The sequence below is a fragment of the Vulpes vulpes genome, chromosome 5, assembly GCF_048418805.1.
Source record: "Vulpes vulpes isolate BD-2025 chromosome 5, VulVul3, whole genome shotgun sequence".
Lineage (NCBI taxonomy): Eukaryota > Metazoa > Chordata > Mammalia > Carnivora > Canidae > Vulpes > Vulpes vulpes.
Genome location: NC_132784.1, coordinates 63666957 through 63688538, shown reverse-complemented (window position 1 = coordinate 63688538; position 21582 = coordinate 63666957). Strand labels below are relative to the sequence as shown.

The following is a 21582-nucleotide window of genomic DNA, read 5'->3' as shown; positions in this document are numbered from 1 at the left end:
TGCCTGGGGGCCCCTGTGGGAGCCCCCCCAATACAGAGGCAGTGGCAGCAGTAGGTTTAAAGTAGAACTCATCCAGAGGGGCCAGCCAAGTCACCTAGAAACCCAGAAAGAGACTGGAGCTGGTTCTGGGGGAGGAGGGGTCAGCCAAGAAGGAGCCAGCCCTGCAGGCCCCTTCACCCCGAGCTCTCAGGCCCCTAAGGGGAGTCCTGCCTGGCACTGGCCATCCTCAAAATCCCCACCTTGTTGGATGCCAACTCTAACCTAAGGAGTCTCTTGCCTTTGGCAGAGGCCCAGTGGGATGGGATTTTTATATCTACTTGAGGCCCAGAGAGGGGAAAGGACTTGCCCAAGGTCACACAACTGTGTAAGAGGATTTTAGCCCTCTGACTTGAAGGCTGGCTCATCCTGCCTCCACACCTTGCCCTTGAAGAGACAAAGAAAGAGGGACAAGACTTGTGATCCTCTTGTCCTCTCTTACAAGAACAGCAGAGCCATACCCTTCAGAGATCCAGAGACCACCAAGTCTCAGTGGGCAGAGCCATGGAGAGTGGAGAGTGGCCTCTACCCCCACAGGCTTGGGTTCAAGTCTACCAGCAGCACCTAGCCCCTCTGTGCCTCAGTCACCTTGTCCAGAAGCTGGAGGTTGTCAGAGCATAAAATAAGCAAATGGGTACATAACCCTTATCTGCAGGCAGCTGGCCATCTGAGGAGTGGCTAGCCGACTGGGGGGCATCAGGAGGAAGAGAGAAGGGCACAGACCAGCTCTGGGGCAGGGGTCCTGCCAGCCAGTGCCAGGGCTAGCAGGGCCAGAGCCAGGGTTCTGGGTCTTGGACAGGGAGACTTAATAGAAATGCTAGGCAGCAGCTCCTTGGAAAACAGGATGGGAGCCTGTTTCCTGAGCCTGAGCCTCTCCCTCTCTGCACCCCCCCCCCCCATGTCTCCCGAGACCAGGGTAGCCCCCATTAAAGGGCTCCTTCCTCCTTGGACACTTTCTTCCAGTCTTGGTAATGGTAATAGGGTTTCTCAGCAAGCAGTAATGGTGGAAGGAAGGCAGCCTTTCTGCCTGTACCCTTGATTAAAGGAGCGGTCTTGGCCCCGGGGACCCTCCATCTCCAGGGCTTCTGCTTCAAAGAGGTGCTGAAAGCAACCTTAGCTGCACTCTGGTAGAGAGGGGGCTGGGACTTCAGGTGGGGTGGGGCTAGGGAGGCCACAGTCTGAGCCTGGCAGGATGAGGAGCGGCAGCCGCATACTCCAGTCCCAGGAGGGTTTAGGCAGAAGAGCAAGGCCTGGCATGTGGGCCCTCGGCACTGAGCTCTCAGCCCTTAGCCACCAGAGATGGGAAGAATCAGCCTCCTTGAAGAGGCCTGGAGCAGTCACTTACTGACTTGCTCATGGCCTCTCAACATGCTGGGCAGAGCTAGGATTTGAACCCAATTGTTCCACTCTGAGATTCTGTGCAGGGCAGCCTAGCCTCCAACAAGGCTGGAGGCCAGCATGACCATCTGTGCTGTTCTCAGGGTGGGTGGCCATGGGAAGGGACTGTACAGGCAGTGGGGCAGTGGGGATAGCATAGAATATTGAAAGAGAGAGAGTCAGGAAGAACATCCCCAGCTCCTCCCCACCCTGCCCAGAGAACTCCCAGGGGTGCCCTAATATTTGGAGATCAGGAGGCTTTCCTTCACACTAGCTCTCATGGCAGGAGGAATAGGAAAGTCATCACTTGAGGTCACAGCACCAAGGAGGCAGGGCTGGGGCTAGTACCCAGATCTTTATGGCCTGTAAGCACCAATCCCATACGAGGTTATGGTATACATATCTCCCCTCAACTACTGAGCAGCCCTAAGGCCCAAATCAATGCTGGAGTTCAGATACAGCAGACCTGCCCTGGTGGGGTGAGGTGCGGGTGTGGTAGGGAATTTGGACTTGGGCAAATTGCTCCTCCTACAGGCCAGGGATGGGGTTCCTGGTGGAAAGAATGGTCCTGCCTAATCTGCCAGAGCAAGGGTCAGCCCTTCACAGACTCCCCAGGCTGGCTGAGGGGAGGATAAGTCCAGGAGCAGGGCTGGGGAGGGAGGAGGCCTGAGCCCCTCTCTACCTGCCCCGGAATGAGCCCTGAGAGCCTACCCCCAACCCAGAAGCCCACCTTGCCACTCCTATACACATACCATTCCCAGCTTTTGCACTCATTGTCTCTCTTTCCCAGCTACAGAGTAAGCTCAAAGTTCTGGGTTTGAGTTTGGCTACCACACGAGCTGTGTGACTCTGGGCCAGTCAGCCTCTCTCTGAACCCTACCTACAGTGGGCTTATCTGGCATCCAGAGAGAAGGTATCTGTGAGAGTCTGGGGCAGAAACACTTATCGCCTCTCAGATCCTGAGACCCAGTCTGGGACTGCGGAGGGCGAACCTGAGGGATGGGGGTGAGTAGAGACTTAAGTGTCAGGGGGCCTGGGTTTGCAAGCTGAGCTCCAGCTCTAGCTGTGTGACTCGACCTCTGATACTGTCATTGGCCCTTCCACGTATTTCTCTTTGGCTCTTTGCCTCAAGTTTCTCAGGAAATGCTAGGCACAGAGGAAGCCATTCATTCTTTCATTCAGTCACGTGTGCAGCCAACAGTTACAAGTCTGACACCCTGCTGGGAGTTCAGCAAGAATAGGGTCATTTGCTCCTTACACGGGGATCTGAAGCCCAGCTGGTCCCTCCACGTTGGGCATCAGCATTAAGCAAGGGCCACCCAGGGCCCGGGCCGCATGGGACACACAATCTAGGAGTGGGAGACAGAAATCACATGAAGGCGAGAGACCATTCAGAGATACAGAAGCTCCGATGGGGTGCAGTAATGGAATGCACCTCTACTGGAGAGAGGTGGGCCGGTAAGGTGCCTGTGAGATCTGAAGGACAGAAGACGCTGCACGGCCACCATCTGTGGAAGAGCCAATGAAGCGGGCCTCACACCGGATCCGACTGTATTGGAACCGACTCGAGGAACGCTTTTTATGGGTCAGCTGTTATCATCATCTTTACTATCAAGGGTACCCGCTCCCGCATGTCCCAGCTCTTTACTCCTGAGTTCCCTCTGTACACAGAGACGTTGCGGGGAGGGGCGGGTGGGGGGCGAAGGGCCGCGCCGGGCCGCGCCCTGTGGAAGCCAGCCGAACGAGGGCGCCCCAAGCAAGTTCTGCGCTTCCCCGCCCCGGCTCCGTTGAGGGGGAGGGGCGGCCAGGCTCGGCCGGACCTCAAGAACTACATTTCCCATAATCCCATTCCTCGCCGCCATCTTGGCCGGTGGGCGGTGGCAGTGGCAGTCTAGGGTCTAGCCCTTCAGGCTGTTGAGCCGGTTCCGCTCACCCCTATCCTGGGCCTCCACCATAGGGGGAGCGTGCCCTTGCCCAGTAGGGCGTCCGCGGACCTGGGCAGCTCCTGTCCGCTTCTCCACCCCTCCACCCTGGGGAGCCTGGTCCACGTGTCGGTGTGCGCGGAGAAGGCTGCTTGCCCTCCTCTGGCCAGGAACCGGAGGACCCAGACGTCGAGGGCTCCAGTGTTTCCTCTCCAGACCCCCGCCCTGCACGTACTACTCACTCCCTTCCATTCCCAGATGACCCCTGTTTTTCGTCAGTGAGGACATTACACTAGGGTCCCGGGGGGAAACCAAACCCCAGGATTCGGGCGCCTAGAATGCCAGGGCTTGAGCAGATAGGTTAAAAGGGATATCAGACAACCAGGCCCAAGCCCCTGACAACTAGACCCTCCCCTAGCCCCTGCCCGGGGGCGGGGTGGGAGTGAGGGGCCCGGAGCGGGACTGGCCCTTTAAGGGGGTGTGGTCGGGGGGCGGAGGAAGAGAGCGAGACAGAGAAAGCGGCTTCGGCGGCGGCGGCGGCGGCTCGGGCGGCGGCCGCGGGGGACAAAGGGCGGGCGGATCGGCGGGGAGGGGGCGGGGCGCGGCCAGGCCAGGCCCGGGGGCTCCGCATGCTGCAGCTGCCCCCGGGCGCCCCCGCCGCCGCCCTCGCCGCGGAGCCGCGCGGAGCCGAGCCCGCGAGCTAACCCGAGCCAGCGGCCCGGAGCCAGCCGGCGGGCGTCCGGGAGGCGGCGGCGCAGGGAGGGGCCCGAAGCGCGCACGTGGCCCCGGCGGCCGCCATGGCGGACAGCGGCCCCGCGGGGGGCGCGGCGTTAGCGGCCCCTGCCCCAGGGCCGGGCAGCAGTGGCCCAGGGCCCCGCGTCTACTTTCAGAGCCCCCCTGGGGCTGCAGGCGAGGGCCCAGGCGGTGCGGACGACGAGGGCCCAGTGAGGCGCCAAGGGAAGGTCACGGTCAAGTACGACCGCAAAGAGCTACGGAAGCGCCTCAACCTGGAGGAGTGGATCCTGGAGCAGCTCACTCGCCTCTATGACTGCCAGGTGTGTCCCCTACTCTGCGCCGACACCCTAAAGTCGTTCCCTAGTCGGGCCGCTTGGGAACCCCACCTTGCGCCTGCCTGTCACCCGGAGTCAATGGGCGCTCCGCTTCCGCGTGCTCCCCTCCCTTTCTGTACTCCCCGCCCCCAGCGTGTGCTCTTTCTTGTCTGACCTTAAGTCACTCCTATCTTCTCCCTCCTGACTCCCTCATGTCACTATTCTGGTCAAGCTTGGGGTCCTGTAGAAGCCTCGAGGGATAGCCTGGGCCATGGGCAGGAGGCAGGAGGCAGGAGGCTAGCCTGAGCTGGCAGCGGAAGGTCGTCTTCCTAGTGCTGCCAGCCTAAGCTGGTTAAAAGGCGCAAGACTGGTTGGATTGTAAAGGGTCAGGGCTGTTCTCATGGGCCGGCCTGCAGCTCTCCATTTTGGTGTAGGGGCACGCTTGCTGTCCTTTGAGTTCTGGTTCTCCACCCCATGACTCCGTCCTTGCTCAAATGGTGACTCAGGCCCCGGGGGGCAGGGCGGAGGAGTGGGCTTGCCCCGTGCTGCCTACCCTAGACTAGCCCCGGAATGCAGCTGGCTCCAGACTGGATGGCCGCTTCCTGAGGGAGGAGGGGTGGCAGGCACCCCCTCCCTCAGGAAAGCATGGGCTCTTTGTTTCCCCCTTACCAGGCCTGGGTCCTTCCCACTGACCTTTCACCCTTTACTTCCTCCCCACTCCTGGGAAGCTGTGACAGGTGTTTGGGGGAGGGGCTGTGAGGAGTTGAGACAGCTGGCCCCACCTGTGCGCTGGCTGAAAGGGGGCCCAGGAAGTTGGGCAATACATCTGCCGGGTTCTCAGCCCAGGGTCCCCCAGCCCTAGCTGTCTGGCGCCCATGGTGCCCAACTGGCAGGGACAGGAAGCTCCCCCCTCATTGGGCATTTTGCCTTGGCACAAGCCTGATCTGTTTTCTTCCTCAGACAGCTGCCGTTGTCTGCTGGGCAAAGAAGGCTGGCTTATCCTGCGGTGGGGCAGAGGCCTCAGCCGGAGCCCCTCTCACACTGTCTCTCCCAACTCAGGTCCTTGTCTCTCCCTCCTCCCCCACCCTTACCCCACCCCAGGAAGAAGAGATCCCAGAGTTAGAGATTGATGTAGATGAACTCCTGGACATGGAAAGTGATGATACCCGGGCCACCAGGGTCAAGGTGAGACAGCCCGGGAGACAGCTGGGCTGGGGGATCAGGGAAGAGGGGGCTTCCTGGAGGCACCGCCCGTGGGTAAGCAAGGCTCTAGATTTCAGCCTTTGCTTTAGTCATTCAGCGTAGTAATGTTGCGCCTCAGCTTCTGCCTCTGTCAAATGGGGCTAATGGTGCCTGCCTAGCGGTTGAGTGGCTGTGGCATCGCCTGTGCCTGGGGGTGGCCCCATCCCTCCGAGGTGGGTACGGGTAAACTTGAGGCCCCTGTTCCTCAGAACTCACAGCTATGCTTATCTCCCCACCCCCACCCCATGCCCTACTAGGAGCTGCTGGTTGACTGTTACAAACCCACTGAGGTGAGTTGAGTGGTTTCCCCAGAGGCTGGGGTGAAAGGAGCCTGGGTTTCTGTCATCTTGGGCTCTGGTCTCCCTAATGTCCTCCCTTCTGTTCAGGCCTTCATCTCTGGCCTGCTGGACAAGATACGGGGCATGCAGAAGCTGAGCACACCCCAGAAGAAGTAGGGTCCTCGATCCAGGTGAATGGTGGCTCCCACAGGACAATCGCTGCTCCCCGACCTCGTAGCAACAGCAATACCAGGGGGCCCTGCGGCCAGGCCTGGTGCCATGAGCAGGGCTCCCCGTGCCCCTGGCTCAGGGGCCTCATCCCTGCCCCCTCAGTTTTCCATTTTTGGGGTTTTTTATTGTTATTAAACTGATGAGACTTTTTGTGTTTTTATATTGACTCTGCGGCGCGGCCCTTTAATAAAACTAGGATATGCCTTTGGTGCAGTTTCCGACTCAGCTGGTCTCTTTTAGGGGGGACACACCGCTATACCACTGCTGCCAGCTCAACTTCTTCCCAGGTGACCACAGGCCTTCCTGAGGGCCTTGTAACCATGGTGATAGCTCAGTGCTGGCTCCCAGACCCAGAGCTGGAAGTGGCTGGGGAACTGGGGGAAGTAGTGGTGGTATTGGTAGGCAGGAACATGCCTTTTCCTCTGGGCCAGGGCCACCATGCCACTTAGGGCCTGTCCATCATGATCCCCATACCACCAAGCCTACACCCAAGGTTCTCTGTGGCCAAGAAAGGAGAGAGATGGCTGGTGCCAAGGGAGAGGGCAGGCTGAAGCTGTGGGTTCTAAGTCCTGGGGCCCACAAACAAACACAGGCTCACTTCATGGGCTTTCAGGGCTTTTTGTTTTTTGTTTTGTTTTGTTTTGTTTTTTTGTTTTTGTTTTTTTTAAACAGTCTGGTCCCTGATGTGGGGGCCTCTCTGCTGCCCCTCCCCAGTTTGGCTACAGTTCTGAACGTCTCTCGATTTTGAGCAGCTCCACCTCAAACACGAGGGTTGCACCACCTGCAGGGGAGAGGAGGGAACAGAATGAGAACCAGGACCACAGGGAGACAAGATGGGCAGGACACAGGGCAGGAAGGTATATTACCTGGAATCTTTGGGGGAGCTCCCCGCTCTCCATACCCTGTCAGAGATGGACAAAGAAACTGAGCTGTCGCTGGGCAAAGGAGAGAGGTGTTCTGCAGACATCCAGGCTGAAGCCAGGCCTCTGCCCATCTCAACAAGATAGCCAGAAATGGAGAAGGTATAATGGAGACGGGAAGGGGCTACAAAAGGTCTGGCAGAGGACAGAGGTGGGCATCATCAGAACCAAGTGCCCCAAGGGTCTTGCTCTGTTCTCACTGCTGGATGTAGCTAGACTTGGAAGAAGCCTGAGCCATAATGAATAGATGGGGTGGAAACCAACGCAGAGGCTAAACCAGCCTTTACTCTTCCCCAGAAGCACACCCCAAACTCCCGTATCCAGGCTCAGGAAGGGCCTCTTACCCAACTCTGATGGAATCACCAGCTTCCGTTTTTCTCCCTCACACATCCTGCAGGACAACACATGTTCAGCACATGGCAAGCACCCAGGCTCCCTGCTCCTCCCCGATCCCTGGGGCTTGCCTCCCACAATCAACCTCCTTGATCGAAGCCGTGGCCCCCTTGACTCACCCCAGCAGCCCCTGGTCCCAGCCCTTGATGACCTGGCCTGTGCCCAGGGAGAAGACAAAGGGCTGGTTCTGGGGCAGGCTGCTGTCAAATTCTGTCCCATCTTCCAGCTTCCCCTGTGGGACCATGGGAAGACCAGTGAAGAGGAGGGTTCACTCTGACACACCTTCCCACCCAGCTGCTCTCCCCAAGCTGGCTCCCCCATGGCAGCCACAGCCCTGGAAGGGGACACAGAGCCCTGGGCAGCTCACAGTATACTGTCTCTGCTTGCTGGTGCCAACCCGGGGGTCAGACAGCGAACAGCAGGGTAGAATTATGGAAACTAGCGTAAAAGGGACAGGGGACTTGCCCAAGATCACCCACCTTGTTGGCTGAGGAATCTGGCTTCCAAGTCTTCTCAGGTCCCTAGAAGCCCCACCCACCCCAAATGCTCCACTTCCTCACCCACCGTGTAGTGCATGTGCAGGACGTCACCCTTGCGCGATTTGATGGGACAGTGGTCTACCCGCTTCTTGACCCCGATCTGCAGCTTCCGTTTGCCCTCGGCCCCCGCAGCAGTGGCCAGGGCGCTCAGGCAGATGGACAGTACTGTCAGGACCCAGCTCAGCCTCATGTCTCTGCGGGAACAGACCCCGATCGACCGACCAACCGACCGGGGAAGGGGCGGGAGGGTGGGGGGACGGGGAGGGCATGGAATAGGGGCAGGTACAAGGAGGTTCCACCCCCACCGTACCTTGTCTGCCCCTGGGGGGATTCCCTTGTCCCAGGTCACCGCCCCCTCCCCCGGGCTCCGCGGCCACACTTACCAGTCCAGTGAGAAGGGGGCTTGCCCGAGGACCCCAGCAGGGGGGGGAGGGGGTCAGGGGAGGCCACAGCAGCCAGGGACCCGCCCCTTTGCTCACCCCCAGCCCTCCCTTCCCTCCCGGTCCCCATCTCCACTCTTCAGTTCCCACCCGCCCCTTTACGCAAAGTCCAAACCCTATCTGGCTGTCCAGCAGTTGTCTCGACTGGGCGACCCCATTCACGCCACACCCAGTTGCCCCCTGCCCAGCACACCCACACCTCTGCGGTCGCTGCAGGGGGCCTGCCCCGAGGGACCCACACATCGCCGCTGGGTGGCTCCGGGGAGCCCCGATCTTCCGGAGACACCCCCCAGGCGGGGCCTGCGCCTCCGCCCGGGGCGCCGCCCCAGCTCTGAGCCCTCGGGGGCCTGCGGGGTACCCAGACTGGCCCCGTGTCGGGTGGCCGCCGAGCACGCTCCACCCACACCACCTCTCCCGGGGGAGTTCTCGGCCTACCGCGTCCCCAGGCCCGGCCCCCGCGGAGACCGCCCCCCCGTGGACGCCCCGGGCCATTACCTGGGCCTACACCTTCACTTGACTCCTTGACCCCACCCTTTAAGGGACGTAATTCCGCCCCCTGCTCTGGAGCCCCGCCCTCGAGAGAACCAGACCCCTTTTCCTGAACGGTAGCCACGCCACTCACCGGCTGAAGGCCCGCCCCCAGCGCCTGGGCTCCGTCCCCTTCGGTCTCCAAACCCGAGGCTCCGCCTTCCGCCTGTTCCAGCTCCTCCTCCAGGGGCCAGACTCCGCCCCCCACCTGTCCTAGGTCCGCCCCCAGGCCCGGAGCTCCGCCTTCCACTGGCACCAGCTCAGAGGTTCCACCCGCCTCGGATCCACGTCCCGCCCCGACTCCCGGGGCTCCGCCCCGTGCAGCGTGAAAACCCTCCCCCTGCGGCATCCCCAGACAGCTCCGACCCCAACCCCCAGTTTCCTCCTAACCTACCCCTCGTTGACACTCGGAGCCCCGCCCGCTCCTGCCCGGCCTGATCCAGCCTGGCCCTTGCGCCCCGGCTCCCCCCAGCCCGGGCTGTGGCCCCCGCTCACCTCCTCGCCGCGCCCCCGGAGTCAACCCCAGTCGTGCGGCCGCCTCTGCGCAGGCGCATCGGCGTCGCTACCAGGCCGGGCCACGCCGCCCGCCCTCATTGGACTGCGCAAAACCCGCTGCCACCCGCCCGCTGGGGCGGCCTTTCCCCCAGCTCCGCCCCCGCGCCGCCAAGTGACGGCGCGCTACTTCCGGTGGCTCGGTAGTCGGTAAAGTTAGGTGAAAGTGACTTCCTAAAGTGCCTTTGGCACTTCCGGTCGAGGTGAGATTAAGGTCAGGCGGACGCAGGCTCCCGGAAGGGGTCTGGGGACGCCATTTTATTTCGTCCCCTGGCTACCACAGCGCTCCCGTCTGCCCCCGGGCCTCCCCGGGCTCCAGTTGCAGGGCAAAGAGCTTGGGCTTCAGGCTTGGGTTTGAATGTGGGGTCGTTGAATGTTTGCCGTTCGTTGACTGGCAGCGTGACCTTGAGCAAGCTGCCGGGCCTGGTAGGATCTGGAGTCCCTGTACTGGCAGGGCCATGGAGGGACTGCTGCCACCAGGTGCTCCAGCGGGCTCTGGCCCACAGCTGATGCTCTGCCTTCGGCCTGGCCAACGTCCGGGCCCGCCTCGACCCGACGCACGCGGACCACGGAGTCATGGTGGTGCTGTGGCTGGGCCCTTCCCCACCCAGCCAGCCATGCTCAGGTGCCCCAACATCTCTCCACTGAAGGAATGAACTTGGTCGCGAGGCGACCACACCTAAACAGTGTTAGAGACCCCAGACTTGAGGGCACATCCCCGGTCACTCAGCCTTTCTGAGCCTGGAAAAGGAAGATAATCAGCAGCGCTGACCGGAGAATTGAGGACCAAGCAAGGGGTGCATATGGCGCGTTGTGCATGTCCAGCGCTAAGTGGGCAGGGGAAGTGGCAGCTCTAGAGTCCCCAGCCCTCATCTGTCTCATTTTGGTTGAGCTACAGCATTTCCAGTGACGGCATAGCTGAGAATAGTGGTTTGAGAAGTAGTAATCACTACCAGGAATTGTCTTCTGGTTTAACCCCACTCCTGCCTTGGGTCCAGCAAGATCACAGCCATGCCCTCCAATCTCACACCTCAGAGAAGGCTTCCATTAGGGTAGTCACTCTGGGTTAACCTGTAACCCTGAATGTCCTGTCTCAGCAAGGCCAACCACTGGTAGCCGAGGTTGGCCTTTGGTGGGCCCCTCACAGCTCCACCCCAGGGACACTGGAAGCTGCAGGCGCTGCGCTTCGGCTGGGTCAGACAAAAGTCAGGACAGTCCCAAGCAGGAGCTGCTGAGGGGAGCCCAAGGCAAGGGGGCGTGAAGGTGGAGAAAAACGTGTGGTTGGAGGTGAGGGGACCTATGTCCCAAGGCAAGCCCACCAGCCACAGCCCTTTTGTACTTCCCTTCCAGGGATGTGGGGACAGGGCAGGTGTGTGGCTTTAGAGTTAAGCTATATGAAGTAGCTTACATGCAGAGTGCTGCCCGGCAGAGAAGAGGGGTTTTTCTATCAAGTGAAGACATACTCAGACTTTCCTGAAGTCCCAAGGCTGGGGCCATAGAGATCATCCATCCCCTCCATGTGCCCATGTGGAAGGTGAAGCTCAGAGAGGGGCCAGTGACAACCAAGATGATTCAGCAGATCCAGGTCCCACCTTGAGCTCACTGGCCAGAGCAGGCCATCTCCTTCCAGAAAGGAGCCTTTGTGATGGCAAGGGGCAGAGCCCCCCCAAGGCCTAGATGTGACAGCAGGACCATGAAGAATACACAACTCTGGCTCAGTCTTGTGACCTGGTAGGGGACCTTGGGCCTCATTTCCTCCATCTGTACAATGAGGGAGTAAAACAGGCTCTAAGTCTGGGAGGCAGTGTGATGCAGAATGCCTGGATCACCCAGCCTGGACAGTGACAAACAGTGAGACAGGCAGGGACAGCTCCTTCCATCTCTTTTTATCAGGGTTGGGGGTCACAGTTCTCACACTGAAGCCCAATTCCCAGTATTTGCAGAGGATCAGTGTCTTAGTGAGGGGACAGAGGAGTCAGCTGTAAGATGCTCACTTGCACATGGTGGTTGAAAACTGAGACGGTACCCCTTCTTTTCAGAGTTAGTCTGCGACCCCTGGTGCCACCTACACATGTTCCCAGCCAGCTGCCCACCCTGTCAATTGGCAGCCTTGGAGAGACTGGGATAGCTAGAAAGTCCTCCGAGAGGCCCAGGTCCTGGAGCAGCTTCTGCCCATGCCGAGGTCTTGGGACTAGGCTATTCTCAACATGTTGCCCCCAGTCCCACCTCTGTGGGGGTGGCTTGTGAGGCTAGTGGCCCTGCTGAATCTGAAAAGCAACGTGTCACCTTCGCAGCTTCCGGCACCTGAGGAAGGGAAGGAAGAGATCTGTTCATGCGGGCATAGCTCAGCCCCTACTCCTGGAAATTCACCCCTTTGTTACCTTCTATGAACCCCCATTCTCTCCTAACGCACCTGGCGAGCGCCAGCTGGCCGGGCCCACATAATGCCACTTCGGGGCCTCACTGTGGAAGGGAGGAGTGGTGAGAAGCATCTCAGAGAAGGTGGACAAGGATTCCACTGTGTCCCATGGCCTCTCACAGAGCCCACAAGGTGGGACAAATGTCTCCTACAGGGGCTTTTAGGAAGGCCCAGAGCTTCCAAAATTGGAGAGCCATGGCTCTCATCTTTACCACAGGCAGACGTTCCCATCAGACATCTGTGACCTCTCGGAGACAATTTCGGGTGCCCCTGACCTCAGCCCTTGACCTCCTCTGCTGGCATCGCATATCTCGTGTCTGACTCACATGAGAATGTTAACTTTGTTTACACTGATCCCAGTGCCAGTGGAAGCTTGGTAAATATTTGTTCAACACATTCAGCAGCTTCCCCTTCCCTGGCAGGCTCATCTCTGGACCCGCTCCAGAGGCCCTGATGCCTTCCCCAGCAAATGCTGCCCTCGGCTCCTCACCTGCAGGTGTCTGGGTTGAGCTCTAGGCCCCGCCCTTGGCAACGGAGGAAGCTGCGGCGTTGGCAGCGGCAGCGGCAGGTCCTGGGGTCAGGGCGCTGGCGGCGCTGGGTGCAGCGTGGGCAGAGGGGCCTGGGGCTGGAGTGGGATGGGTGATGTCAGCTGGGGAGGGTGCTCCGGGGGCAGAGTCCCAGCCCGGAATGGAGCGGGGCTGGGGGCGGTGGTGGGGAGTGGAAGCCCTAGGAGGAGAAGCAACATGTCTGGGGTGGGAAAGAAAAGCCTTCCCAGGAGCTGGGGTTGGGTCAGAGCACACAGACTCGGGGAGCAGAGGAAAAGAGAGATAGACTCGGTGGGAGGAGAAAGAGGGGTTGGGACTGCACCCCCTGCCCCGTCCACACGTTACATCCTGGCTGCTGGGCCTGGGCTCCAACCCCATCTCAGTAAGAGCCCAAGAGACTCACCTGTCTGGCTTCAGAGCACTCTCTCTCTTTTTTGGTCTGAAAAGTAAGAGGGAGGGACAGAAACGAGGAGGAAGAGGATCAGAAAAGCCAAGCATCCTACTCTCTTAGCCCAGATCCCAGGCCTACCCCAAGTTCGAGTCTTGGAGATCTGGTCCCCACTGTGGTGTACCACTATGCCCGGCACCCCCCGAGCCTGGTCTCTGTGAGCTCAGAAGTGGGGCCTGGCTGGCACCTGCATTCACACTGGCTGTGTTCTTCCAGGGACATCTCGCCCAGCTGACTGCTTGGGTAACGAATCATGAGGATCTGTATTCCAGAGATGGAGAAGAGACAGTGTAAGAGACAATGAGAGAGAGAGAAAAGGAATGCTCCACAGGCTGGAGGGAGAACAGCTTGCCCACCAGCCAAGGTTCTGGCCATTGCCCCCACTCCCCCACCCCCACCACCTCAGAGCACTGGCATCCACCCCAGCTGGGCACACTCCCTCTGTCCTAGTACCTGCATTCGGACTTGGTGCTGCCCAGTGGGCACGCACTCCAGGCCATCGTCAGGGCAGCAGCCACCGCAGCGTTGCACTGTCACGCAGCTGGGCACCAGTTGCTTGGCCACTGTGCCCATGAGCTCCACAGTCAGAGGCACTACCACCTCCCGTGGCTGGCAGGTGGCACGGGCATATACATCTATCCATGACACCACTGGGGGCAGATGCATAAGGGTTAAGTCCTTGCTGGGTTTACTGCAGCTGCTCCCCAGTTGCCCTGTCCCCTGTACCCCACAGCTGTTCTCCCTAATTCCTGTGTCACAGCCACCCTTCACTGGCCCTTTCTGCCCTCACAAGCTGCCTTCCCCTGGCCAGGAACCCAGGAACCCCACTGCCTCAACTTTCTCTTCTGTGAAATGGGCAGAATAAGAGTTTGCATCTTGGAGAGTGAATAGTCACTCATGATTAGACGGGCTAACCTCCTCAGTGCTGGTTAGGGTGGTTATTGTTACTATTACCTTTCTTCTGGTGGCTGAGGGCATCAGGCTGGGACACAGGGCCCTGTAGGAGAGAAGGGACCTGGACCCAAGGTGCACTCAAGGAAGGGCTAGCCCTGTCGCTGTCCCCAGGGCTCTGCCCTGGCCGTCAAAGGGCTTCAACTCCTCTATGGCATTTTTCCAGATTGCTCTGCTCCTGGGGTCACTCTAGCTTTACCTGGCCTCTCCTGGCCACCTGAGACCTGCCCTGGCCACGGTGGTGGTGGTGGTGGTGGCGCAGCAACGTCCAATCTCCAAGCCTGGGGGCCCCCGGCTGATTCGGAGGCCACAGGTCAGGAGGGGGCACAGTGGGCACCGAGCCAAGTCCTGCGGGCACCGAGCGGCTCCACCCCCCCACCCCACCCCCGTCCGAGCCCAGGGGACGGGGTGGGGCAGGGGAGTGGCCCAGGGCTGGGCTGGCGGGCCGGCGGGGAGGGACTCCTCCCGGGGGATGCCCCGGCCGGATTCTCGCCACGCCCCGGCCCGCAGCCCGACCCCGCGGGTCCCCGCGGCAGAGGCCGCGCCGCATCTCCCCACTTCCGCCAACCTTGAGAGAGGGCAAGGCGGGCGGCCCGGCTGGATGTCGGGGACGCACGTACCTGGGCGGGGGCCAGCTGCAGGAGCGCGGCGAGCAGCAGGCTGCGGAGCAGGGGGCCCATGGTGCCCGCGGGGGCCGCGCGCCGGGGGCGCCCGCATCGCCCTAGCCCGGGGGCGCGGGGGGCGGCGGCAGCCAGAGCCCCATGGCGCGGGCCCGGGCGCGGCGGGCGGGGGCCGGGGGCGGGGGGCGGCTCCTCCGCGGCCCCCTCCCGAGCCCTGAGCGCAGGCAGCGCAGCGCAGCGCAGCGGCGGCGGCCGGAGGAGCCGGGCGGGAAGGCGGCCGGTGGCGGCAGGCGACGGCGGCGGGGACGGCGGGGACGGCGGGGGCGGCGGGGGGCCGGGCCCGGGCTGGCGGGCGGGCGGCTCATGTGACCCAGACACGCGCTCCCCACCGGGCCGCGGGGCAGGGGCGGGGCGGGGGAGGGGGGGCGAGGCCGCCGCCGGGGCCCGCCCCCTCCACACACCCCCCTCCCGCGGCAGCAGGGGAAAGGGGACGCACCGCCCAGGGGGCCGGGCTCCCGGGTCGCTGCCGCCGGGACTCCGAGGGCGGGGTGCCGTTCCCCGGTGAGGCCTGGGACGGGGGCCGCAGGGCATGAAGCAAGGGGCCGGACACAAGCTCTGAGAATCACTTTATTGCACGCGTTTTGGGGAGTGGGAAGTCCCATGGGGTAGCAAGGCCCCATCCCAGCGAGCTGCTCACGGGCGGGTGCCTGTGCCCGGAGGCATGATCCCTGGGCCTCCAGGTGGTGGCTGCAGCCGCTGCCTCTGCAGTTGCTCCTGGAGCTTGGCTCTGTTGGCCCTACAGGAGAGAGCACCTGGGTGGTCAGGGCAGAGGATCCCAGAGGATGGTGCCAGGACAGTGAAGGGAGAGCAGGGACAGACCTGGCCCGGGCCCGTGTGTCATTGTAGATGGCTGTGATTATCCGATCCTTTTCATCCATGAAGCTCCGGTGCATCTGCTCCAGCTTCCTGCAAGGGGGTTACAATTAACCCCAATCCCTGCTGTCCCCCAAATCCAACCCCCACCATCCAGGCAACTCTAGGATCTCACAGCTTTACATCTGTGAGGACCTCCGCCTAACTGCCTGTGCTAGGTGGGCAGAGGGGCATGGAAGGGCAGGGGCTTATCCAGGGTCCATGGGTGACCCAGGTCTCTGTCTTATTGAAGGTGGTGATAGCAGCTCTGAACATCAGAATGTTCCTCGCAGGAGACTAGAAAGGGTATACATCTAATGCATCACAGAGTTAGGCAGGCTGCTAGCAGTGGGCACCAGCCTTTAGATATCTTTGTGGTAGAACCCTGGTATTCATGGCATGCATAAAAGGATGGCGGGGAGACAGCCGATTGCCAAACAACTGAGGGTAGTTGCTGGTGAGGCCCAGTTACAACATATTTCCTTGTGCAGGATCTTGGTTGGCTCCAGAACATCCTATCAGCAGCACCAAAGATTTACATTCAAATGACAAAAAAAAAAAAAAAAAAAAAAAAACCCTGAAAATGACATTAGCCCTTAGTTAGTGTAGAGATGTCTTTGCCAAGTAAGGAGAGGTTCAGGAGCTACTTCATGCAATTCTTAGCTTGAGAGACACAAAAGCGCAAGCTGCAGGGGTGGTGTGGATGTATGGCTGACCACACTGGGCTCCACCCACCCTCCACCCTCCGCCCATCACCCCAGGCGGAAGGCAGGGATGCACCTGAAGGCAACATAGTGCAGGCCCATGCCTGCCAACATGATCAGGAGGCAGTATCCCAGCACCCGCTGGTTGTGTCTGTGCTGCTGCTGCCTCGACTCTGGTCCCTGAGGCCTCACACCATGAAACTGGGCCCAGTATTGTGCATTGGGGGGTGCCCAGGAGCTGCTGAGAGGGAGAAGAAAGGAAGTATGGGAATGAGGTACCCCAGGAGACCTGGGGAATGGGGCAAGCCAGGGGCAGGACTACTGCACCTGTGTGCTTGATGAGCAGCCCTGGGATGGACTGTGGTTCCTGGAGACTTTGGAGGAGTTGTGGAGCTGAGCTGGTGATCATAGCGGCGGCGGCTGTGCTCATGGCTGAGCACTTGGTACGCTTCACTCAGCTCCACAAAGCGGCTGTGCAGGGCTGGGTTCCCAGGGTCCCGATCAGGGTGCAGCTGGGGTAGGGCAGGACTCTCTTCAGCTCTTTTTCCATGCCCCATCACAGAACCCATCCCAATAATGTCCACCCACAAAGGTTCAAATCATCCCTGGAGGCCCTGCCTGGAGAGGAACCCTCACTCTTAGGGCTGTCCACCCCTCTAGAAGGCCAGAGTCAGGAAGCACAGACTCCTCCCCTTCCCCTTGTTCAAGGCCTTCCCACCTGCTGCCTGGCTCTCACTATATGCCCTGGCTTTCTCAAGAGCAGGCAGATCAGAACCAAGCCCAGCCCATCACATAGAACCCCTGGCTCCCGTCCCCAGCCTTTCCTCCCAGCTGGCCAGACCACTGCTCTTGGGGCACCTCCCATTCTCTATACATGCTAAGGGAATGTGGTATCATCCAGAATGAGCCCCTCAGCTCCACTCCTGGCAATCTGAAGTGTACCCTATCTGCTCAGCCTTATCCTCCCTCCTCCCCACCTAGGACCACTGGTACCTCTTTGGACTTGGAGAAGAAAGCTCGTTTAACTTCTTCAGTGCTGGCACCAGGATGCACCCCTAACAGTTCGTAGTAGTTCCTGGGGCCAGACCTGTGGAGATAGGCCAGAAACTGCAAGGGCTGTGGAAACACAGAGGCTATTCCTCCCCTCCCCCTCCTAGCACCTCTGGGCCACACTCCTCAACTCAGAAACTGGGAGGAAGATAAAAAAAAGAGAGAGAGAGAGAAAGAAAGAAACCAGGAGGTGAGGAAGCTGAGGCTGGTGCCAAGGGAGATGCATCTCCAAATCATCCCTCCCCTTTTGAGTATTTCAGGTATGGTGCAGATCAGAACATTTCCATGTGTAGCCGTCAGACCCCTTGAAACAGAAACACCCAGGTAGCTTGTTTAAAAACATTCCTGGGATGCCTGGGTGGCTTAACAGTTGAGTGTCTGCCTTTGGCTCAGGTGTGATCCTGGGATCTGGGAACGAGTCCCACATTGGGCTCTTGCATGGAGCCTGCATCTCCTTCAGCCTAGGTCTCTGCCTCTGTGTGTCTCTCATGAATAGATAAATAAAATCTTAACACACACACACAGATTCCCAAAACCCACTTCATTCCTGCAGATCAGAATCTCCAGAACAAGGCCTAGGAATTTGCATTTTTTAAGCCACCTCCACCTCCAGTGAGTTCTGCAGTGATGCTGATGTTCAACGACCACGACAGTCGTGAAAAGAGCAGAGTTTGGCTTGGGCTCAAATTCCACTTTTGCCTCTTAACTGGCTGTATGACCTTGAGGGTCGTCTCTTCATCTTTGATCTTGTGTCCTCTATAGTCAAAGTGAGGGTTACCTGAAATAAGCCTGTAAGGCACCTGACACAGAGATCACAACTATCTTAGTACCTAGGTCCAGGCCAGGAGCTGGGCAGGCCTTCCTCAACGAAAACCCACTGACTGACGGGGGTGGGGTGGGGTGGGGTGGGGTGGGGTGGCTACCCCGGCCTCCGACTCACCGCTGCCTGGTGGCCGCCGAGAAGAGCCGGGTGGAAGGGCTGCGGGGCCAGAACCGGCACAGGCACAGGGACAGCATGGCGACTGGCAGGCGGCTGATGAAAGGAGGCCACAAAGATAAGTGCATTGGGACCAGGATGGGACCACACTTCGAGCACTCCGGGGTGAAAGGGAAGGGCCTGGCTCCGTTTACTAGCGTCGGCAACGGAAGCAGCCTTAGGGGACCCAGGGGCGGTGAGGCCTCCTTCACTCAGGCCCAGACCCGTGACCTGGACTTGCCCCTGCCACTAGCCCGGGGGTCCGGATCCCTTCCCCCACTGGTCTCGGTGTCCCAGACAACCAGTCCCAGACGTCGGGACCCCCCTCCACCCTGGGAGTTTGGGGGCGGGTGAAGGAGGGGCCTGCCAGGCCCCGCCCCCGCTGCGCTCACGGAGTCCCGGGCCCCGCCTCCTGCGCCTATGCGAGCCCCGCCCCCGCGCTCTCATTGGCTTAGACGCCGAAGCTACACCCACCGAATCGGAAGGTCCGGAAGTGCGTAGAAGGCCACACCCCCGCACGCCCATTGGCCTTTGGCACCTCGGGCCCACCCAACGACGTGGAGGCCCGCGGAGCCTCCAGCGCCCGCTCGCGAAACTGGAGGGATGTTGCCCCGCCCACCCAGCGTCCAGCGCTGTCTCCGGCACAGGGATGTTACTCTGCTTTCCTCACCACAGCGGGGCAAGGGGGCACGGTCCTCACCCCAGTTTGCAGAGGGGAAAACTGAGGCTGGGTGGTGGGGGTTGTTTCCCAAGACACTTATCCAGTCTCACCCACCGGTCCATCTCTGTCTCACGGAACCAGCAGATGCCAACGGAATCCAAGAATAAAGTCCTTTATTGTCTTCCAAGTTGTGCTAGGGTTGGGGGCCCTAGGATGACTCAGGCGGGACTTCCCTGGACTTGGTTGTAGAGGAAGATAGCGCCTTTGGCCGAGGGGCAGAGCTCAGCCCACAGTTTGGTCTCCTGCAACCTCTGCACTCTCTGCGGGAGAAAGTAAGATCCCTGACATCCAGCCCTCAGGTCTCTTGCGGGAGCTGTGCCCAGTGTTCCTGAGCCTCAGATCCCTCTGCACTTCACCGTCCCTAGGTGAAGAGGCTCCTGGCCTCTTGGGCTGAGGGCATCCTCAAGGAGGCCTTGTGGCTCTGGAGGAAAGCTCTAAGAGATTTAGCAGCCCTATCTGACCCAGCCCCAGGGAGGTAGACATGCATCACCAGGCCTGTGCAAGGTGCACCAGGCCTGTGCATCATTAGCTCCTTGTCCAAGCAAGATACACTCTGGCACTAAACACCTGTGTCTCCACAAAGATGATTCCCGTCGACTCGTGGGCCTCAGCTCCTCCACTGGTGTAGAACTTCTTTACCTGCTCAGAAGTCAGGCTGCACCTGGAAAAGGACAGGAGAGTGGCTTGGGAGAGTGCCTGGCCCTTGGAATGTCCTCATGGAATCCCAGCTGTCTCAGCCATTCCCCTGAAGCATCCGCCTACCCCAGGACCCAGGACCCTGTAGCCCAGAGCTCACTCACTGGACATAGAACTCGGCACTGGCACGGCCGGCACTGGTCTCATTGCAGGCAATGCCCAACAGCAGCGGCTGGCTCAGGGTGGGCAGTGGCACGTTCACCTGGTTGGTGCAGGGGGTCCACCTGTCAGTGCCCGTGGCCCACATCCCTGCCCCTCTCAGTGGAGAACATTACCCTTGTACAGCATTTTATAGTTTGTAGTTCAAGCGTCCAGAGTCACAAAATGTCAGATCTTGGGCATGTTCATATTACAGACGGGAAAGCAGAGACCAATTTGCTCAGGGTCACCCAAGGGAAAGCCAAAGTAACTAAGACTCTCATTTACAGCTCTTTTCAACAAACAGGGGAAGGATAGAGGGGTAGTAGACAAGACATTTATTATTCCCATTTTAAAGAGGAAGAGCTTGGGGGCACACAGATATATGAGAGCTAGGATTCCCCTTGTGCCTAGCTGTAAAGCCAAGCTCTTCCCCCAATGCCAGATGCCTGCAGACCCTCCTGCCAGGCCACACCTGTGGAATTCTGGCATGTTGTACCCCCTCCCTTCTTGCCCACCTGTCTGGGCCGCCCCTCACTCACCTCATCACAGATCTCTTGGAGGACACTGGAGAAGAGCTCATGCACTACCAGCTCCCCAGGGAGGTCCTTGTGCAGGGGGCTGTCACCAGGGCACACGGCCTAGGAGAGGTCAGGCTCAGCCCCTGCTCTCCGTCTCTTCCCACCCCGCTTCCCCCCATATTCGCTGGCCCTGAGGGCTGGTTAGCCACAGAGTAAGAGTCTTGGTGATCCCCTGACCCAGGCCCCCCATTTTAAAATGGACAACCAGAGATCCAGCTAGTCCTCTGCTCCCCACCCCACCCCCATCATTCCCTAGCTTCCTACAGGTCTGAATCAGAGGTCAATGGGGAGGGTGAGGTGCTGCCCTGAACAGTCTTTCAGAGAAGCACCAGGCCAACCCCAAACGCCCTCCTCCCTTTAAGGGATTAGGAAAACGAAGCTGAGCTGAGCCTTTGTGCCTTTGCACCCAGCCTGGCATCTCACCTGAGGCTCAGGGTGCCCACCAGGCACATCCACCAGCCCAGGTGCCTCGGCCACTTGCCGAGACCGACGCAGGAAGACCAGGAAGTTATCTGCAGTGGCCAGTGTGGCACCAACCCCCAGCGGATCCGCCAGGTAGGCTTGTTTGTCACCCCAGTCAGTGGCCCCCTGCTGTCGCAGCCAGGCAGCTGAGCTGGCCCAGTTAGTGCCCAGGAAGTCCCGGTAGGAAGTGAGGCCCAGGCGCAGGAGCAGCCGTGGCCCCTGTGAGCCAGTGGGAGCCAAGGTGGCTGAATGCAGGCGGAACTTGGGGGCGTCAAAAAGCCAGGGCTGAGCCTGCAGCCGGCTCTCCCAGATGGCGGCGATGGCCTCGTCCCCTCCTGGCAGTGGGCGCCGGTCATGGTCTGGGCTCAGCTCAGCCCGCACCTGCTCCTCTGGCAGCCCCCCCGGGGGGCACTGCAGCAGCACGGACACTTCGGGGTCCATGGTCTGGACAGGGCAGCTCTGGGGGAGGACACAGCCGGGCCTGTCACCCCGAGCGCCCCACGGCGACCCTTGGGCCCAGCGGTTGGGCGCCTCTGCCACAGACCTCCTTAGGGTACCCCGTGACCACTCTCTGGGCAGGAGCGTGTCTTAGCCCGGCGAGAGCCCCGAGATTCCCGCTGCCAGCCCGCTGCCAGCCATCCCTGGGAATCCCGCGCATCTCCACCACCCAGAGGTGCTGAGTCCAGTCACCCCTTCATGTCCACTTCTCCCAAACCCAGGGTCCTGCCACCAACCCTGAGGCGCCGGGAGCCCTCGCAGGATCCGGAAGTTCAGAGCTGCAGCCGGCTCTCGGCCCCCGGCCCGCAGGCCCCGCCCCTTCCCCGAAGCGGAAGTGCCCGGCCCCCCGCCCTC

The 21582-nt window shown here is 60.4% G+C and overlaps 5 protein-coding genes across 17 annotated transcripts; 1 reads left to right on the top strand and 4 right to left on the bottom strand.

The window, feature by feature from the left end:
* The first annotated feature begins 3797 nt into the window (after nucleotides 1-3797).
* On the top strand, nucleotides 3798-6285 carry PPP1R14B (protein phosphatase 1 regulatory inhibitor subunit 14B). Its single transcript, XM_026004576.2, is given in 6 exon segments — nucleotides 3798-3998; nucleotides 4001-4104; nucleotides 4106-4390; nucleotides 5486-5569; nucleotides 5884-5916; nucleotides 6013-6285. Coding segments are annotated over 6 exon segments (609 nt in total). The 5' UTR covers nucleotides 3798-3964; the 3' UTR covers nucleotides 6082-6285.
* Nucleotides 6286-6737: 452 nt separating this feature from the next.
* On the bottom strand, nucleotides 6738-9642 carry FKBP2 (FKBP prolyl isomerase 2). Of its 5 annotated transcripts, none has more exons than XM_026004572.2 (6): nucleotides 9451-9642; nucleotides 8013-8181; nucleotides 7568-7680; nucleotides 7400-7446; nucleotides 7002-7037; nucleotides 6738-6916 (listed from the first exon to the last, which is right to left on the bottom strand). In XM_026004572.2, the coding sequence occupies exons 1-6, from the start codon at nucleotides 9507-9509 to the stop codon at nucleotides 6855-6857; spliced, it is 486 nt and encodes a 161-aa protein (XP_025860357.1). In that variant the 5' UTR covers nucleotides 9510-9642; the 3' UTR covers nucleotides 6738-6854. The 5 variants fall into 5 exon arrangements, with proteins under 5 accessions (XP_025860357.1, XP_025860358.1, XP_025860360.1 ...); XM_026004573.2 differs by lacking the exon at nucleotides 9451-9642 and adding an exon at nucleotides 9050-9408; XM_026004575.2 differs by lacking the exon at nucleotides 9451-9642 and adding an exon at nucleotides 8923-9003.
* A 1736-nt stretch (nucleotides 9643-11378) lies between these two features.
* VEGFB (vascular endothelial growth factor B) lies at nucleotides 11379-14833 on the bottom strand. Of its 4 annotated transcripts, none has more exons than XR_003235849.2 (8): nucleotides 14491-14829; nucleotides 13874-13916; nucleotides 13373-13569; nucleotides 13107-13180; nucleotides 12875-12910; nucleotides 12417-12652; nucleotides 11921-11970; nucleotides 11379-11811 (listed from the first exon to the last, which is right to left on the bottom strand). XR_003235849.2 is itself a non-coding variant. In XM_026004568.2 (8 exons), the coding sequence occupies exons 1-8, from the start codon at nucleotides 14548-14550 to the stop codon at nucleotides 11699-11701; spliced, it is 708 nt and encodes a 235-aa protein (XP_025860353.1). In that variant the 5' UTR covers nucleotides 14551-14833; the 3' UTR covers nucleotides 11379-11698. The 4 variants fall into 4 exon arrangements, 3 of the variants coding, with proteins under 3 accessions (XP_025860353.1, XP_025860354.1, XP_025860355.1); XM_026004568.2 differs by having other exon boundaries at nucleotides 12417-12551; nucleotides 14491-14833; XM_026004569.2 differs by lacking the exon at nucleotides 11921-11970 and having other exon boundaries at nucleotides 14491-14825.
* Nucleotides 14834-15104: 271 nt separating this feature from the next.
* DNAJC4 (DnaJ heat shock protein family (Hsp40) member C4) lies at nucleotides 15105-19043 on the bottom strand. Of its 5 annotated transcripts, XM_072758299.1 has the most exons (7): nucleotides 18908-19043; nucleotides 18097-18189; nucleotides 17100-17193; nucleotides 16434-16618; nucleotides 16183-16347; nucleotides 15370-15456; nucleotides 15105-15286 (listed from the first exon to the last, which is right to left on the bottom strand). In XM_072758299.1, exons 1-7 carry the CDS (start codon nucleotides 18913-18915, stop codon nucleotides 15184-15186), a joined length of 735 nt encoding a protein of 244 aa, XP_072614400.1. In that variant the 5' UTR covers nucleotides 18916-19043; the 3' UTR covers nucleotides 15105-15183. The 5 variants fall into 5 exon arrangements, with proteins under 5 accessions (XP_072614400.1, XP_025860364.1, XP_025860365.1 ...); XM_026004579.2 differs by lacking the exon at nucleotides 18908-19043 and having other exon boundaries at nucleotides 18097-18548; XM_026004580.2 differs by lacking the exon at nucleotides 18908-19043 and having other exon boundaries at nucleotides 16183-16344; nucleotides 18097-18546.
* NUDT22 (nudix hydrolase 22) lies at nucleotides 18950-21547 on the bottom strand. 2 transcript variants are annotated; one of them, XM_026004578.2, is made up of 6 exons: nucleotides 21465-21543; nucleotides 20692-21189; nucleotides 20230-20328; nucleotides 19654-19751; nucleotides 19421-19514; nucleotides 18950-19113 (listed from the first exon to the last, which is right to left on the bottom strand). In XM_026004578.2, exons 2-6 carry the CDS (start codon nucleotides 21169-21171, stop codon nucleotides 19012-19014), a joined length of 873 nt encoding a protein of 290 aa, XP_025860363.1. In that variant the 5' UTR covers nucleotides 21172-21189; nucleotides 21465-21543; the 3' UTR covers nucleotides 18950-19011. The 2 variants fall into 2 exon arrangements, with proteins under 2 accessions (XP_025860363.1, XP_025860362.1); XM_026004577.2 differs by having other exon boundaries at nucleotides 20692-21547.
* Between the last annotated feature and the right edge of the window lie 35 nt (nucleotides 21548-21582).